General features: G+C 43.9%; 1 protein-coding gene across 4 annotated transcripts in view; it reads right to left on the bottom strand.

The window, feature by feature from the left end:
* Nucleotides 1–19018, bottom strand: part of LOC112557128 — a 66224-nt gene that overhangs the window by 9039 nt on the left and 38167 nt on the right. For 3 of the 4 annotated variants that reach the window (XM_025226781.1, XM_025226779.1, XM_025226782.1), the window contains exons 2-4: nucleotides 9530–10390; nucleotides 6567–6654; nucleotides 5734–5875 (exon numbers count right to left, since the gene is read on the bottom strand). In XM_025226781.1, coding sequence (XP_025082566.1) covers nucleotides 5734–5875; nucleotides 6567–6654; nucleotides 9530–10343 — 1044 coding nt within the window. In that variant the 5' untranslated portion in view covers nucleotides 10344–10390. Of the gene's footprint in view, nucleotides 1–5733; nucleotides 5876–6566; nucleotides 6655–9529; nucleotides 10391–11252; nucleotides 11366–19018 lie in introns of those variants that run through there. The other variant, XM_025226780.1, reaches the window with a different exon arrangement.

Below are 19018 nucleotides of genomic sequence, written 5' to 3'. Positions count from 1 at the left end.
CCATCTTAGTCGATCGATGAATAATTGTCACATTATATTTACGTCTGTCGTGCTCACCGTACCACCGCTACAACCACATCAAGTGAATAAAAAAAAGTGTCAATCTATAGCAAAAGAGTAGATGGAGACACAAAGGGCTATTTATAAAGCTTGCAGCACCTGCTCAATTTTTCTAAACTGGAAATGTGCGTCAGCGAGTTCGGTGGTAGATAAAAAAATATGAAAATTATATTACAAAGCAGCTTTTCTGTATAATTTTGTCTTTTTCTTTGACGAACATGTCCCACCACCATCACCTCCACAACACACATCACAGTTCATGCTTCAATGGGTCATAAAACTGTCTCTTGCACTCTTTGTCTCACTCCCTACCAACGCAGGAGATTATAAAAATGGATAACATTGATCGAGATCGAAAAAGAGTCTTGCCTTCAAGACACGTTTCAAACTATTTAAAAATTTTGTCAAGTCAAAAGAAAGCTTCATTTTATTACCAAACAAAGGAATCGTGTTTATTAAAGTATTTCTAGCCCGTGATCGTCTTACGCGAGACTCTTGACAGCTCTCCCTACCAACTTGTAGAGGTGAACCAATGTCTTCAGCCCGACCGCCATTTGATCGTCCAGAAACAGCCCTCAGGACACGAGCCTCCAGCCGCACACACCAGACCTCCTACTTGTACGAATGTGCATTGTTAGGGCTTTTAAAAGGGCAGGAACCTCAATTCCCTTGGCTCACCCCACCCTACACCTCCCACCTACCGCACATTGTTCTCCTTTTCTTCACAAGCACCAGGCTGCACTTCCTTTGACAGCACCGACTATTTCTGGCAGGAAAACGCTCGCTGTTTGACACTACAACCTCCCCAAGGGAAGCAAGTGAGACGTTCCATTACCTACTGCATTCCTACTTTTTTTTTCTTTTTAAACCCGCGGTCTCCTGTCCTCCTTCTGTAACTCCATCCACCACCTCCACCAAGTTTTAGGTCAGCCAACACCACCATCATGGCCGACTCTTGAACTGTTTAAATGCAGCCTTGTGGATATGATACGGTATTTGTTAAAGCTGAATGTTGTAAACGCAGGTATCACTTCAAGAAAAGGAGGGAATAAAAAGGGAGCTTAAGACCAGCGTCGGAGAAAACGGGGGGAGGAGTTATCTGACGATGGCGCCGCTATATTTGGTTGCTGTTTATAACAAAGAGCCACAATTACGAGCGAGCTTCCAGCCATGGCACCTCAGCTGTCAACTGCGCATGCGTCAGCAGAATGCTTTCAGGGCGATAACTAATCTGTGACGAAGGCACTCAAAATGCAAGACTCCCGGCTGCGACGCTCATTACCTCCCTTGCCGATGCCAGTTCAGCATGCGTTCTGCAGGTCGTCATTTCCACTTCAACATCAACCTTTTGTTTCCTTTTTTCCTCTCGTTAGAAAATTTATGTAATGGAGTGTGAAAGGCAGTTGCCTCCGCTAGGTCTCGCACTTTATAAGGTGAAGATATTTTAAGATGTAGGTACGAGCCAGTGCTACTTCCACCGCCATCTTGTATGTGTTCCCTTACTTTTGAGCTTACTGTTAAGTGGGGAAACGCTTAGTTTAAGTTTTAAGTTTAATGTATGTTTAATGTTACTGCATAAGTTAGCTCTAAGGATTGGGTTAGGATGCAGGGCTCATCTCAGCCTGTAAAGACGAAATAAAACATATGAGAACGACTCATCCAACCTGGTGAGAAGAAGTGGCCTCCCGGGCTACCCGAGACTAGCTAACGACCTAATAACATGATTATTTATGGACCAGAGGCGTAGCGGGGTACTGTAACTGGAAACAGGCGCAGATGGAGGAGGTCCTGCTGGTAATCTAGAGGTTCCCCGACTTGCGAACAGGGATATGACTACAGAAGACTTTTTTTTTTAAGTTTAAAGATTTTAAAAAGCGTGATAACACGTGATCATGTAACGTGAAAGGGCTGAAGGTATTTCTCGGAGCCAAAAGAAAATCGGGGATTCGGAGGTATACCTACAATGTGGCCGACGATTTGAGGATCCAGAAATCTGTGCGACAATATATCACCACATTCGAACTGCACGAACTTCAAGAATCTGATTATTTGAAAGGAAAATATCAGTTTTGTATCTTCGATGAGGATAGCTTAGACGTGAACTCTCCAAACGCAGGTTGTGACGTCACACCCCCCACAGTTCAATACATGACCTTTGACATCAGAGCCTACAATGAAGGTTCGTAATGATATCACCTCCAGCAGTTACAAACTCTGACGTCACGATCTAGGTCCACGTACGATTCTGGGAACCGTCAAGACTTCCTCGTTCTCTGTGGGCACTCCAGTGGAGTTTGACCGATGAGCCTCGGGCTGAGAATTGGTCTCGAGTGCCTTTCACCTGATCGGCCTGATCGATTGAGTTTGGCTCTAAAGAAGTGTCCTGTTGAATGGATGAACTCAGCTTCTGGCCTCTAGTGGCCCGCGTGCCGTGGACAGGATCTGCAGGCTTTGGACACCCTCACGAGTCAAGACCTAGGTCTCGATAACAGCACAACTATGTGGTTATGCCCACATATAGGTTAATCACCGTTAATGCATTACAAAAAAAAAAAATAAATAAATAAATAAAAAAATAAAAAATAAACTATGGTTCAAACCTTGAGCTGATGTCTTGCTGAAAGTATAAGCCATGCTTGAGCCGTTACCTAGGTAGATGATGGTTTGCTAAACCGCAGTGTACCCCTTTCCTAACCTATACCTTGATGAAGATATAATTTGCTTTGATGATTGAAGGTTTATTAATGTAAAACACCAAACTGGAGTAAGTAAACTGTATCCTGTTTATTTTCTGTTCAAACTCGATACCAAAGACTATCTTTACTGCATCCCTTCATTTAATCAATGACTATTCATTTCTTTTTGTTTTGAAGAAACAATTTTAAAACCCTAGCCCGTCCACGATCAGGAACTCCAGTCGATAAACGATCACAGAGGCAGACTACCTTGTTATTTAACTTTGAAAGTTCTCAGGGGCTCCATGCCGCAGGCCTCCTCCTCGGCTGTCGAGAAAAAGTTTTAATGCCTGTCTGAGACCTGGAGCAACAGATAAAGTCCGCAGTCACCCTCTTTTGTCCTGGGTGTCAAACGCTCAGCAGCAAATTTCTTAAGAAACTCTGCACTTCTGAATCAGGGTACTCTTTCTGCCAGCCACCCGCCTTTCTTCTTCAAATTAAGAGCTCGTCAAGCGGAAGCAACTGGATCCTGTTTCACGCAAAGCTGTCTATTTTTTATGGCTTTGTGAAGCCGTCGGCAAAGTTCAAAAGAAATGAGAAAAAAAAAAAGTTTCCAGAGATTTTTCAAAGGAGACGTGAGAGAAACCGGATAATAGTGAAAGTCGTTGCAAACTTGTATCCAGCTCGTGCAGAAGTGAAGATAAATTGAAAGAAAACTGCAGAGTGAAGTGTAAAGGACTAGACACCGGCATGTTCATTAGGGCTTCTTCCTGGTAATCACATGGTGATTTTTTGTGACAGTTCGTACCCTGCCCCACAACAATCCCTCCATCGAGGACGAAGTCGAACACATCCGGGTTATACTCAAGCTTTGCGCACGAAAGTTGGCGAATTAATAATTGAGGAGATGCTTTCTTTTCAATGTTTATTTTATCGATTTCGTTTATCTGTTTCTACTGCTATTAGCCATTAACAAGTTTACACTTCTTTAAGCTTTTAAAGAATAAAAACAGTTTGACCTAGAGGAACAGTCGCACAAGAGCTGCGCGAAAGAGTCGCAGACCATTTTACCTCTCGCGATGACAATCACTTTTGCGCATGCGCGTTGTATTCCGTTAATTAATATCAGCGCCATCTAGTGGCCGTTCTCAACTGGACAGATAGGAACAAAGTTTTGATCAGGTCTGGCAAAGTTTTTTTTTAAATACACGTCGCCTGATATTAAAACTCGAGCAAACTTGGTTAAACGGTTTGTCTGGCTGAGAAGGGTCATGGGGTCAGCATGTTTGTGTCGAACTCTTTCTAGCGGCGAAAAATGTCGATATTGCGAACCCCCCACCATCACAATCTTCTTCTTGCCAATCTCTTCGCTTGAGAGCATCGGTTGAAAGGAAGCTGGAGTCTGCACAAGACGCCTAATAAACAAAATCTGACCCTCGTAGCCCGAGTCTGGAAGCCTCGAGACAACCTTCTCAACCGCAGTCCGGCTCCGTGGACAGATGAGTTCTTTCATCATAAAGTTATTCAACACGAACCGTCTTCATTCTTGGAGATGCCATTCGTCCTTCTCCGCTTCAGTCGCTGAAATGTTAATCTGCATGAACTTGAGGCTCAAACTTTCAGACACTTTTCCTTCAAAAGATCAAAAGCACTTTGGCGGCAGGAATTTTCAGCGAGTTTCTGGTGTCGAGCTCAGAAAAAAAAAAAAACGGAATAAAGAAATACCGCTCGCGAATAATAACTGAAATAAATTTTTTTACAAATCTATACTGTCTCCTTAAAGGACAGCAGCAAAGAAGGAAGATAAATGCTCATTAAGTGTGATGCAGATAGTTTTTAAAATGCATTTCTCCGACTCGTCCAGCAAATTAAAAGCAATGACGCAGATAAAGTATGACAAAGGACTATTTTGAGTGATTGCAGTTAAAGCACGTGCAATGAAATCAATCAAATACAGCAAAGACGGATTTGCAGTTTCAGACAATAATAGGAGCTTACAATGAACAGCAAACGAGACATCTCTAAAAAGGTCTGAAAGCAGTTTACAAGTTTCTACCCGTAGACCTTAGGCGCAAAGGAAGACAACTGTGTGATCCTGGCAGAAAGGTGGGAAAAGAGAGGAGAAGAAAGGACTGGACTGCAAAAAAAAAAAAAAAAGAAAAAAAAAAACTAGTTTCTGAGGGATAGACAGAGCTAGGAAATAATTGTGATGGTTTATAGTGTGACCGTGGCGTGCAGTCAGCGCGCGCCGCGAGAATAAGAGAGCAGACGACTTCCGGCTAATGGAAGAGCTCTTTGTGTGAGGAGGCGAAGTAAGCAGACAAAGGGGAGGGCGAGTACGATTTATTTACGTCGCCTCTATCCCCTAATACATCAGCCGAGCAATCTCCAGTCGCTCGATTCCGAATGACAAGAGAATAAAAACACTCTGGAAACAAAAGAATGAAGAGTAAGGAAAAGGAAAAGACGGGAAAGAGAAAATGTCAAACGTAGATACACTCGGAAGACGTTAAAATATTGACGTCAGTGAGAAGTCGATAGAAACAGCTTCTTAGCTTAGCTAGACAAACGGTTGACAACAGTTTAACGTTTAATCGAACCACCATCGAAATACAAAGAATAATCAACACCGGTACAGATCCTCACAAAGGATAACGTCGATGGTGATGATGAAGAATACGACGACGTATTAGGCTTTATAATAATTTTCATTACATTCTGTGATACATCAAACATAGTTAGGATGAGCATGCAAAGTAGGACCAGTTCGGAGTATTTACAAACTGAGACCTGTTTAGTACGCATGACAAAGATGTATTCCCTCGGTTAAAGGGTCATGGCAATAAGTAGTGATTGCTCCCAGATAACCTTTGACACAGTCTGTTCGTCATTCATTAGAAATACAAGCATTCACTGTTCGTCAGTCAGATAATGGACTCGTTGTTCATGACTATCCGACTATCAGTCGTTCACAACTGGCCAGGTCTACTACACCCACCTGGTGACTGAGTTTGCTGGTCTGCGAGTCGCGCCGGAAGTGGTCGTTAGACTGCGAGGCACTGCGCAGGCGCACGCTACAGCTCCGGAAGGTGGGTCGCTCGCGCATGGCCTGTTCCTCTCTTATTCGCTTGATGTAGTTCCTGGGGAAAAAGGATGGAAGGCGCGTTTAGAATAACGAACATCGACAAAAATAAAATCCTGAACAGTTTAGATAACGTCAGACATCGCGTGCAATGCCACAGAAGACGACAGTTTCGTTTTAAAAAAATTTAGTGACGTCAAGCAGAAGACAGAAAAGGAAAACAATTCAAAGTTTCATTGACCAAGAAAACGAACAATCCCTGCACAATTCGAAGCTTTTTTTAACCTGTTATGTGTTGTTTAAATGCACGTGCGTCAGCATCTATAAACGAATGCATTGGTGGATCGATGGGCTGATGGATACATCTGTCTTTCATCCCAGGCAGTCACTAAAACTCGTTATTTTCAGCAAATATCGTTTTGTTGAGCAGAAAAATAGTTTTTATATTGACGTATGTGTAAGCCGAAACCTACATTCTAGTAAAGGTCAAAGGTTTATAATAATCATCGATATCAGTATTGTCATCATCGCCATTATTATCGTATTCATCCTCAATCTGTACACAACACTTTTTACAAGCTTTTAGTTACTTTTAGCTTCTCGATTTTTAGAGCAGCTGCATGGTCACACAGCTGTTGATCTGATTCAGCACAGATACAGCTGTAGGAGAAATGTTGATTACTTCGTTAGTTAACTATTGTACACATTCTTAACGACAGTGGAAAGCCGGCAGGTAATTATTTTCTCACCTGACTCGCAAAATGGCGGCCACCAAGAAGAAGAGAGCGATGATGGCTGAGCAAGTGGATATCACGACCACCTGGGTCCGGCTAAGACCTGCACATGCAAACATTGCAAAAAGTAGACAAAATGAATCAAAGATTTAAAATAGGACAGATGATTTAATGTCTAGGGTATCTTTGACAGATTTAGTTTGGAGAAGAAAAAAAAAAGAAACCCTCGCGAACTTGTTTCCACATTTGCTTAATCTTTACGCGCGGTGAGGACGAAGATTGCTACAACGACCCTGGAAGTGTGGTGAGGTGCGCACATCATGACTGTCAATCACACCGGGGTTGATCACCCACACATTCTAGCCACTGATTCATCCACTCTGACCCTTTCAAATGATAAACATGTTTACATGCTTTCCTTGCCAACAGGCTTTGCTCTGCCAAAACATGCCTGGCTGGAGGCAAGCAAGATGCCGTGCACCGGAAGGTGCAGCCTGCGTGAAATCCTACGACTTTCTAGAAGAATGGCCGACAATGTGTCAAGAGGCTCGTACAGCGGGAGTTTGTCAGCCATTGCCCAGCATGGATGGATGGTTAGTTGAGGTTTATGCCATGGCAGCGTCTTGGAATGGAACTTCAATAAATTTTTTGTGGAGAAATAATCCTGGCGGTAAGAGACAAGACTATCGTGCATCACTCTAACCACAGAAGATGGCAACGACCCAGAAACGAAAAAAATAGACTGGATTCAAGGGCACACCTGCACAGGATGTCTCTTCGCTTTAACTGGAATATTAATGCGATGCATTCAATTAAACTTCAAACTTTTATTTAGTTACTTTAGTTAACAATCAGCGTGCAAAGAAGTGTAAGAGTATTCAAATGCGAAACAGAATCTCGGACAACCTGGCACACCAGCAACCAGTACACAACACATAGTACACATTACATAGTACACACACACAGGAGGATGAATTGATGTTTTTTGCTAAGCCAGCAAGTCGGGCTATATCACAGTAAACAGATGCCACACGCAGAAAAAACAGCGTGACCGAGACGAGATCTGAACCGAGGACACCAAATCCTCAGTTTTGGTGGCAGGCACTAACTGTTGGGCCACTTGATCGCCCTACTTAGACAATGTTTATAAGACAATCAAATCAATTTCAAGAAACGAAACGGATTGTTTATTACGATTACCACCTGCCATTCTCGTCTTCCCCTTCTTTTCCATTACTATTTCCTCCTCTCTCACATCACCCATTCTCCTCATCATCCACTCCATCCAATCCTTCTTTCTCGTACAGTTGCCTTGCACCCTCATTATCATCCGGGTGGTGTCTTGTCATAAACACATCTTGTCATAAACACTTGTCCGTCAACAAACTTTATTTTTTCCTCTCACTTTTTTCAAAACGTGCTAAATACAATTTTCTGTTGAACCCTGACCTCATAGCCAAGTCTGAACATGGGGTTGGGGTCAGTTCGTTTAAACTTAGGATTCGCATAAACAGAAAGAATGGAAATATAAATACTTAATCCCGTTAAGACATGGAAGTATGTTTTGGGTGTTTTATTTTACACAAACAGCCAACGATCAATCCATGACAGTTTGCAGCAAAGAATGTTCTCCGCCGCTGAATATATGATAGGCTCAGAAAAGTTCACCAGTAGGTCAAGGAAATGTCAGGTGTAAAAACTCTTGTTTACAGAAATAACCAACAACAAAACCTTAATAGTTGCTTGGTACGAGATTTTTTTTTTTCTCGATGCCTGAAAAATCCAGAGTATGTGACATTGACTGCTAAGTGCTCCTGCTTGTTCTTCGTAATTAAGGCAAGTTCCAGCACACGAGCTCACATTCTCGGGCATTCCCTTCTTAACCCGGTTTTTTTCTGCAGTACAATGGCAGCTTTTCACAGATAAAGTGTATGTTCTTGGACAGAGACAAAGATAACAGCAGGCGAGGCACTTACTGCTCATACAATTTAAAAAAAATAACGAATATAAACAAATAACTTCAGCAAACACACACGCGAAACAGTTAAGAATAAAAGAAGTCAGGAGCACGCGCATACAGACGCATGTGCTCATGAGAGTGAAATTTCCCAAGAGCCTCTTCAGTCACAGACAGGAAGTTTGGTCAAATATTTCCACCAGCCGGTGGCTGTCTTTGCGCACGCGCAGGCCTCATAATGCACGTGCTTGCGTTATTCATCACGGCGCCCACTTCTATCCACACATTCATCACCGACGACGTGCGCGCGGCGAGCCAGCACAACTACACGGGACACCATGCGTCATCACCCAGTGTCCCGGCCCTCATCGCCAACCTGCACGCGCCAATTACGGGTTGGCTTTAACGAGGAGCTCTGCCGAATCTCCTCCTCCTCCTCCTCCACCCCATCATCCCCATCCCCATCCCTCGCGATGCAGGTCGGTCGCCAGGGTTACGGGGCGAGCACGATGCGGCTGGTCAAGAAAAGCCAACAGTCTCTTCATCAGGCTCAGCTGCGATATTGCTGTCATCACCTGTTTCTGAGAAATGCCAGTTTGGGTCTCATCGCGACTCAGGGTAGGAATCAAACAGGAAGCAGCGACCTTAACCTTGCGAGCGCAGTAAATCAACTCTGACCTTTCCCTGTCAGCCAGGTAAAAAGCAGGTCACGCAGCTTGGCGCATCTGTGGGGAGAGGGCGCGAGAGTCGTCAGCGTTTTGTGGGAGTTAGTCGGGGCAAATCAAAGTAAAGCTGGCATTCAAGTTTTTTTTTTTGGTCTTTTTTGTCGGTTTTGAAAGCGTGCACGAGAGATTGACAATGAAAATATGGTTGTGTTTTCACTTTTTAAAAGAAATTACAAACTTGTGAAGAATACATCTTTGGCAACACTATATTCTGATTTATTTAATTCGCATTACCCACACTACCTTTGATTGCCTCTCAATTATCAAACTTAAAAACAAAAAAAACAAAAGCAAACCTCCTAAAAGGTAGCTCTCCTGCTTTCCATTGTTGGCATACTCAAACGCTCCACTGGCCTCGTTCTGGTTGTCCGTGCCTGCAACACCCGTGTCGTTGGCATCTTCCTGACTGCCGTCCACCCGCCGGCCGTGGGTGTCGTTCAGAAGCTCGCTCCTGACCAGCGGCTGCGCGTTCATGGAGTGGATGAGGTCCGGCGAGCTCGTGCACTCGTTCTTCACGCCCACAGCGTTCGAAGCAGGAAGGTGGGGGCAAGGTCGCTGCTCTTCACTTCCGGTGACATCCGCCTTGCTAGACTCGTTGGTGCCGGAAGTGGATGCACTGCTGGCTGGGCTGGCGCTGAGGGGCGTCTCCCTAAAGAACAGGCTCACGCCCACAGCCCGACCGGATTCGCTGGCTCCGTCCGGGAGAACCTCGTGCACGATCTTCTGCAGCTGGTAGCAGGAGGCGGTTGCCGGGACGAGGATGTTCAGCTTCTCCAAGACGTCGACCAGGAGAGCGTAGAGCTGCACGCTGGAGTAGGCGCTGGTGTCTGGAATGAGCACGGTGTTGTTGCCCAACGAGGTGGCGCTCCCGTCGTCCTCCGCGCTCCGAGTTTCTCTCGAGGGTGACGAAGATGCCATGGTGCTCGTGCTGATGACGTTGGTGGTTTCAGTAACATCATCACGTGCAGGCTGCGCCACCTCCGAGGATGTCGGCCAGGTGGCAGAGTGCTGACCCTGCTCGGGGTCACTGTCGAAGGCGCTGACGCTTCCAAGAAGAAGGACGATGAACACCCATCCCTTCGACTGTTGGCTGCGGTGTATGGTTGTCATGGCGACCGAGGGTCAAGCTCCAGCACTCCTCCATAAGAACATGTCACCTGAAGAAAAAAAAATCAAGTCTTTTGACTTTTGTTTTGGATTGGCTTAAAAATGTTTATATGTCAATATTCATACTTCATACCTAATTCCCTTTTCAAAATCGGATATGAAGGAAACGCCATTAAATTCAGGTCGTTACTGACTTGAGTAATGAGTAGGCTTTGAGTAGCTTGACTAGCCTTGTTTATTTGTTCTTGGCTTGCTTATAGGCATCAATAAAACTCTCGAGTTGAATTCCCGTTAAGGGAGTTGGTAAACTCGAATTCAAAACACTATTTGCATCAATGTATATCTAAATACAAAGAAGAAACCAGCATGAATAGTTCCTTTCATAAATACAGACAAAACATTTTCGAAGCAAAATGCTACATAAAAGGTTCTGCCGTTAATTTCTGTCTTCAATAAGAGCAGAAGAAACCACAAGGGTGGCGATATTTCCCCTTAGAGGCAGGGGTCACCATGAGTACAGAACACTCAAAGGGAAGCCCTTCCACCGAGCACTCGACTGCGCGGAGAAGACCGTGAAATGACCAGTGGATACATAAATGTTTCCTAATAACTGGCTGAAGCTCGTTGCAAGATAATATTTCTCCAAACCTGGGTCAATACCCTTCTTTCCGTTCTCACGATAAACGTCTACAAACTTGAAATGGACAGAGAAGTCAGAAACACAGATAAGGCGATGTACATGGATGCGCTCACGATGTCAATGGGAAAGCTGGAACGATATTCTAACGAGGCTGGACATTGGATTTTTCAATATGCAGAACATATCCTTTTTAACAATTTGTTATAAAATTAATCGTGAATAAAAATAGTAGTTATTATTAGTATATCACACCTAAGCTTCTACCTACTCACGTTACTCTGCAAGATTTTAAGAGGTCGTCTCCCATTCTTATGTCACTCTTTGGAAAATGAGATCTTGTTAAACTTTTTCCACAACAGATGTAAAAACTGCAGTGTACAAAGACTTCGTGACCAAAATAAAACAATTTCACTCGAATTCCGGAAACTAGTCTTCACCAGTCGTCTAATAACGAATCAAACCTCCTCCGTTAGAAATACATTTGCACTTGGGTTCGCTCTCAAGCGCAGGCGGCGAGAGAGACGAGGGTCATGACCTGGCGCTGAAAGCATCGGCAGCTTCTGGTACAGGACAAAGATACATTTACACATTTACGAGGGCAACACGGTGGAGGCTGTGGGTGTTAGTCAGACGCACTGAGCTCAGCAGCCTGGTGGTGAAGATGCTCGGCGAGCGATGTATGTGCCGGTGATGGCGCACAGGATGAATGTGCAATACACAGCAGCTGAGGAGATACTATTAAATAAGTGTCTAAGTTGTGTGAGAATCCTATCAATAAAAAAAAAAAAGACAAGTAAATTTTGCGCTCGACAGAATCTTCTGCATCGAACATGTCTGACCGCTGGTGATGGTTTTGAGAATTTTTTTCCCGTCCTTTGCAACATTCACCTGCATATATTATCTCAAACACTCGAGGAAGTACATCAAGAAAGGTTCGAACAAAATCGTTTCCAAATATTCAAATATCAAAGAGAAGAATCAAACCTCACCCCAGAAAAGATCGAACCAGGAACTCAACATGACGGAAATCATTGCCCAAAGTCGATCAGTGGATGCCCTCGGAAAACAACCGGATTTGACCCATTCGCCAATATCTCGATGTCTTGCTCAGGTGCCAGCTTTAATCACAAGCCTCACGCGCTCCGGAAAATTAAATTCCCCTCCGAGACAGAAGAGTTAATGCTTGTGGAGGGCCGCAATAGTCCACTTGTGTTTATTTTCAGGTCCAGAGGTACCAGCCAATCGTGGCATTCACGCGATCCTGTGTGAATGGGGAGTCTGGACAGAAATTGTCTTTACCTTCTCGTCAGGGAGACTAGAGGAACCGAGGGTCGATGCTACTGCGTTCGACTTAAATGTTGGTGATTGCGGCTCTTAGTTCTGGTGTTTGACTTTTGTAAAGTCACGACCAGAGTAAACATTGAAGAGAGACTGGATGAACCGAAATGTTTACAGCCAGTGTGATATCTTTCTTGTCAATGGAGCGTGAACAGTCACTCAGTGCAGAGACTTCCCACAGTCATGGGAAAAAAATTATATGTGGAGGGTACTTGTATTCTCATTTATTACTCACCATGTTGGTCTATGATCCTGACATTTTATATGTAAAGGCTAATAATTATCTTCTAATTTCGTCTCGCATGTCAGCAGTAACTCGGTTCCACTCATTTGATATTGATAACAAACCCACAGATTTATTAACTTTATTAATAAGCAGCAGCAATAGACCACAACAGGAGAAGAGGGCATCAACAACAATAAACAACACCTGCGGCTTCAAGGACCAGCAATCCTCCTCTCTAATCTCTTCCCTTCCTACCCGCCACTCATCCTCCCCCAGATCCTTATCCCCCAAATAGCCTTCAGGCGGCAGCACTTTTCCCTCCCACAATCAACAACAAAGAGAATATTAACGTGAGAATGTGAGCGACTGCGCATGCGTGTATCTGTTGCGGATATACAGTTTGCTTCCTGTATACAGCCCCTGTACTGCCAGTTCTTCATACTATGTACATATATTTAGGCTCTTTGTTTAAGGTCCGCCCCTGTCACCTCCCCTGCTCACCTACATCAAGTAGCAGACGTCTTCCTCATCACCTCCCCAACCTCCCGTTGTCTTCACACGGTGGTAGCACGCAATAATCGTCTCCCCTCCATACTTCCGCCGCGTTGACTGGCACAGGGCATGCGCGAGAAATAATTGAATTTCTTCCATTTCAGCCACTTTCAAGAAATGAGCAAACCCAAAGACTTGCGGGGAGCTACTCTAAACCACGAAATCCAATGAGGCAGGGGGCAGGAAAATGGCGAGTGGATGAGACGTGAAAGGGAGAGAAGGCGGGAGGAAGACAGCAAAGCAAGCTGGAGCATGGAGAAAAGGAGAGAGACCGATGGGAGAAGAGAGAGAAAAAGACAACGCGAGAAAAAGAGAGAAAAAAGCAAGAGAAAGGAAATAGAATAAAAGATGGATGGGGGAAGCGAACGACTGGAAAACGATTGGTAGTGTGGGGTAAGGAGGTATGTGGAGAGAAAGAAAGAAGGGTAAGTAACGGAGAGAGAGATGATGATGATGTATGAAGAATTCTGGGTCAGGGAAAGTATCGAGAGGTGAAAAGAGCAGACCTAGACGGCGAAGAAATAAACAAAAAACAGAAATAAAGACATTGTGGATGAGAGTGGGAGGACAGTTGAGATGGGTAAGGGCGAAGAAAGTGATCCCATTCTCTCGAGATGATCGTAAACGTCAATCGATCTGCCAGCTTCCCTCCCACAAAAGTTCTCGTGATCAAGTCAAACTTTTGAGGACGCCGCCACATCACGCAAACGCGGGCACATCACGTCACGTGCCACAGAGGGGGCTATCACGTGATGTCGGAGCGGGTTCTCACGTGAGTCGAATGATTTTTCTTCATCCGGGCCGCAAATCACAGGCGGCCAGGAAGCTGCCTGCTCCTCCAACACTCCTCCCCCCAAGCCACTAACAGGAAACCAGAGCTAATCCTTTCGCTCGTGCGAAGAAATTTTTAAATAATAATAAAAAAATAAACAGGATGAGTTCCGGGGACATTTGCACGTGCTGAGGGATGCATCGCGAGGTCGCGGCAGAAGATGCTTTACTATCTGTGTAATGAGAGTGCATGGCACCAGTAAAAATCTCTCACTTCTTATTTATTCATTTATTTTCTTGAAGTAAACGAAACTGCTGTAATTTTTGTGTCGAAACTTATGGGTTCGTGTTTAAAGTGTTACAGGCGGTCAATCTGACCTACCTCTGCAGCTGCCATTTTGTAAGACGTTGAAAAATGTTGGACTGGACATGCTTCCCATGTACATACCTGATTTTAATATCAGGTCTTGTCACAGAAAACATTTTAAATTTCTTTCTTGGTAGGCAAAACAAAAAGGAGGGGGAAACAATTCATAACCTGATGGATAACTCGACGATTTTTAACAGAAAAGACAGTTTTTATCTTTCTTCACCATTTGTTGGGTGTCTACATAAATATTGGGCCAGAAGTGTCCTGAATTATGATTATGATTTGTCATGGTGCGATCGAACATTCTCACTCATTGTCAGTCACATGATAGCCCACGTGACGAAAAAGCAGCCACGTGAATATTTAGACCATGAAGACGATTTTTCTTGTTGTGCAAGGACAAGGGGGTGGATGGGACGGAAAAGCCCGAATGATTTCTGCTAGAAGTTGGAATTTCGAGGGCAAAGTGTGTATAACCATCACTCATCTCATGCTTGTCTTCACTCTGACACCTTTAATTCTCTCCCCTTCACCCGATTCCTTTCTATCGAGTTATCTAACTTAATGGGAAAAGCGCTTTACCTAATGGGCGATGAAGGGAGAGAAAACTCACATACATGGAGGGGAGAAAACTTCAACCCTGCACCACATCCAGAGAGCAACAGGAGAGTCAGGACAGACAGAACCTGAGAACTGCAATCCTTCCAGTCTTGGGGACAAACTCTTTGTCTCCTACACAGCACAAAGCTTTCTCTACATCTCCACAACCCCTCCTACAACCCTCCCCTCGAACACTATCCCTCCAAAATAACAAAAAAGTCCCCTAGCGTATTCAAAAATGTATAAACCCTTTAACGATATAATGCTTGTAATAAAATAAAAATAAAGCAAAATAAAATTGTGTCATACGAATTGAACCTTGAATGTCATTCTTGCAGAATTATTGTCGAAAGAAAGTAAAACAGTTTGACCAGGGCATGTGTTTAGACCAAAGCCAGGTTCTAAGAATGCTCAGTTGGGGTTTTTGAATGTGGAAGGGGGAAGAAAGGAGGGAGTGGGAAGTGTGTGTGTGTGTGTGGGGGGGGGGTACATGTGAGTGTTGTGAGGGTGAGGTGGGTGTATGTGGGGGTGGGAGCTAATGTGCAGTTCATGCGCAAAGCAAAATCACTGACGTGCAAAGTGTTGGCGGCCACAATTTTGTCCATCACTTCTCGAGTGTTTGCTTCTGCGGTCCTCTGGGCAGCCATTGCATAAAGCCACAGCCCGCAGCACAGAGGTTAGCCGAGGGGCTCACGCAAAGCCATTATGTAAACTGACCATAAAACATCTTGCCATCTTAGGCGGCTCACTTCAACCATCCTGGTTGTGTCTATCAACTTCAACTTGTCACCCGGCCTGAGATTAATGTTATCTCCCCTCTTCAGACCTACAGGTGACTCAAAGTTATCTACCTTGTTTGGTGGGGAACCCTGGACTGAAAATCCTGTCGAGCATGAAATCCTGCATATGGAGTACCGAAAGGAAAATTTTACCTATAGAAGACCAAAACTTTTGACCTGAAGGAGTTATTTACAACAAACTTAAAGTAACCATCATAACAGATAATTGCTTGGACTGTAAGTATGTTATAAGCTTGACAATCATTTCAGCAAAGCTGGTTAGAACCAGATCATATGAGACCCGACACTTCTTCGCGTGATGGGCAGCAGACGTCTAGTTGGATACAGCTGCCACTGAAGACAAGGGGATGTCTATGGACATTATTCAGGCAAGCACCATCTTGAACCCAGAATGAACCCTAGTAGTCACTGTAGTGGCTGCCGAAGCCTACTGACACTGACCTGTTATTTATAACTGAACAGTTTAAAAAAAAAATTAAAACAGGCAACACATACACCAAAATTTGTATCCTCTTCTCAAATTATTTTTCAAATTCAAAGCTTTCAAAGTTTTTTTTAATTATTCTCAAACGAGCGATGTGCCTGTGCGATTTGACTTTCTTTGTGGAGCTCTCAACCATTCTTTCTCCTCATCATGAGGCCCATGAGGCCTCATTTTGGAAATCCGGAAAAACCGCGCGTGAATGAGGTCCACAGTCTCTACCTCCACACTCCAACAGATGAGCCACGAGACCTGCTCATGAATCGAGGGCAAGTCGAAGCCCAGGGGTAAAATGGAGACAACAAAGATAACGCTTCGTCCCCGTAATTACGATGCACTGTCCAGACTCCGCGGATATTGCTGTCTGTTACTTTACCCTAGAGAGTACCCCGCTGTCTTATAACTACAGCCTCGGTGGTAAAACAACCTCTGCGGTGTCTGGATGCAGCTTTTACAACTACAGAGACAAGACTCTTTGCTCTTCATTTTTTCCAGGACAACGACTAGCCCTTGCTTCATCAATACGGCCGCAGGCGTGAACAAAAGTGCTGTCTCACCTCTACTGATAATAACGCGCGCACGCGAAGAAAAGTGTTTTCACCGAGACTAGACCAAGCCCCGGGTTATGACGTCATACCAAGGCTGGTAGCATGTTGACAGCAGCGCCCCTACATCTCCCCCTTGCTCCCCTATCGAAACTCCCCCACTACTCTCTTTCTCTCTCCACTTAATTTCTTACAACCCAGTTTGGCACGGGGCTTATGTTTGAGCACATTGCGTGCATATTGACTGATGCATGGCAAGAGGTGAGACGAGCGCATGTGTAATAATGTGCGCGCGTGTTGACTGAGGCACTTTGCGCGTGTTGAGTAATAACATGGAGTCAATACCATGCTGCCAAGTTGGAATTTCCAGGAAAGGAAAAAAAAAAAACAACAACCTCAAATGCAGTTAACGAGTCGGCGGATAATAATCTCTAAAATTAAAAAAATAAAAAAAAACTGGGAATAAAACTGTCCACACGTTCCAACCTTCATACACGCACGTACACGAGCATAAACACACGCACATACACACAGATGAACCTTATCTTTCTTACCTCCACTCCTTATTTTGTTTTGACTAGATGTCCAACTAATCTTCAAGCAAAGACGGTTAATGATGTCTCGTACTTGGGGATCGTAAAATCTCTACATGGCCATCACTCAAAGACCCATTATCCATCTTTGCAGGATGTGTTCACGATCTAACAGTGCACGTGACACGAACTCGAGATTCTACAAGTTTTTTTAAAAAAAAAAACTCTGTTTATGATACAAATAATACTCTAGTAACTGTTGGGAATAAACGAGATCTGTAACACCAACCATAACAATATAAACAAAGTAAACACCAATGAAGTATATCAGAGCAAAAATATAAGTCGGAAGTGACGTCATTGGAAAGGGTCAAAGGGGAAGAACACTTTAAGACGGCAACCTGCGTGGAACATCGAGGAATCTCTAAAAAAGAATGAGACTTAAAAGCATTTCCTGCGGACTTAGCACCAGCTCACACTTAATGTACTCGTCATCAGACGAGAAAATGCGATAAAATAAAAAAAAAAGGATTTTTCATGTCTTTTTTTTTAAAAAAAGATAAAACGAGAATAAAATGAATGAGGATTTAAAAGAAAGACGAGCTGTAAAAATCAGGAAGGGGCAGTGAGAGAAATCGCCAGCTGTCAGAATGCATCAAGCACATTAAGCAAGACTTTACACAAACGTGCGAAAACTTTTTCCTCCAGAAGAAAGAAAGAAGAAAAAAAAAAATCCAGGCAGAAGGAATGTAAAGATGTGCGAGATGTGGACTTGAGAACACTCAGCACGCAATTCTTCCACCGGAGGGAGCGGGTAAATCAAACCACTCACCCGCCACGCACGGACAGACTCGCACACGAGGTGACGACAGTTGAGTGATGCAATGGAGACCCTTTCTGCGCATGCGCCTGAATTTTTTTTTTTTTTTTTAAACAACTTCCAGCCTCCCAACGAAGGGCACGGCAACCTTTACAGAGATATAATTGGCAGGCATCAATGACTCGACAAGCTATACCCTCGACATATGTCTGTCTTATCCCGCATTGAAATCTGTAGATGTGCGTAGGTAATGATTTGTGGAGGGGTGGAAACGAGACGAAGAAACAAACCGACGGGAAATGTGGTGCCAGTCAGTTCAAGTGCTTGCAGCCACCAGGAAATGAAGATTGTATCAGCTTCATGCCCGTGGACGTGACCCGCATTAAGGAAGAAAAAAGTGGGTTTTAAAATCCAGCCTCGTGTTTGAAACACCTACCAACAGATTTCAGAATGTTTATGTTGTTGTTGTTGTTGTTGTTTCAGGTGATAAAGTAATCTGGAACGGAAGACGAATGAGTATACTGGCATAGCTCTAGGTTTCTGTGGGGAAAAAAAACCACGACTGGAATCTGATAACTTTAATGAAAAGCTGCATTTGTGATTTATGGTTGAGGAGAACAAGTAAATCAAGATCACGTGTCAGACGCCTGCGGATTATTAAAAGAACAGGTTTTACACTCATATCTCTCTCACATCCTTCCTCATTCTTCTCTTTCTTTCTTAGATTTTCATTTTCTTGGGGTTTCATGCATGTTGTAACTGTATTTTGTTGCTCAACAGTATTAACTCTCTACAAGCCGAGCGCGAGATAAAAAATTTTTGCTAATGCTTTCATCTCCTTGAAGAAAAATATTATCGTCATTCTCTTTCTCTCACTCGCATACACACTCTGATACCTCACATGCAGAAAGACTCATGTAGGAAGAGAGGAATGAATCAAGTGGCGGGACAGGGAGAAGTACGGGAAACCTACTCTTTTCTCAGGAGATGCATGTCCAATGA

The sequence above is a fragment of the Pomacea canaliculata genome, linkage group LG2 (genome assembly GCF_003073045.1).
Source record: "Pomacea canaliculata isolate SZHN2017 linkage group LG2, ASM307304v1, whole genome shotgun sequence".
NCBI lineage: Eukaryota > Metazoa > Mollusca > Gastropoda > Architaenioglossa > Ampullariidae > Pomacea > Pomacea canaliculata.
This window is presented reverse-complemented; position numbering and strand designations above follow the sequence as displayed.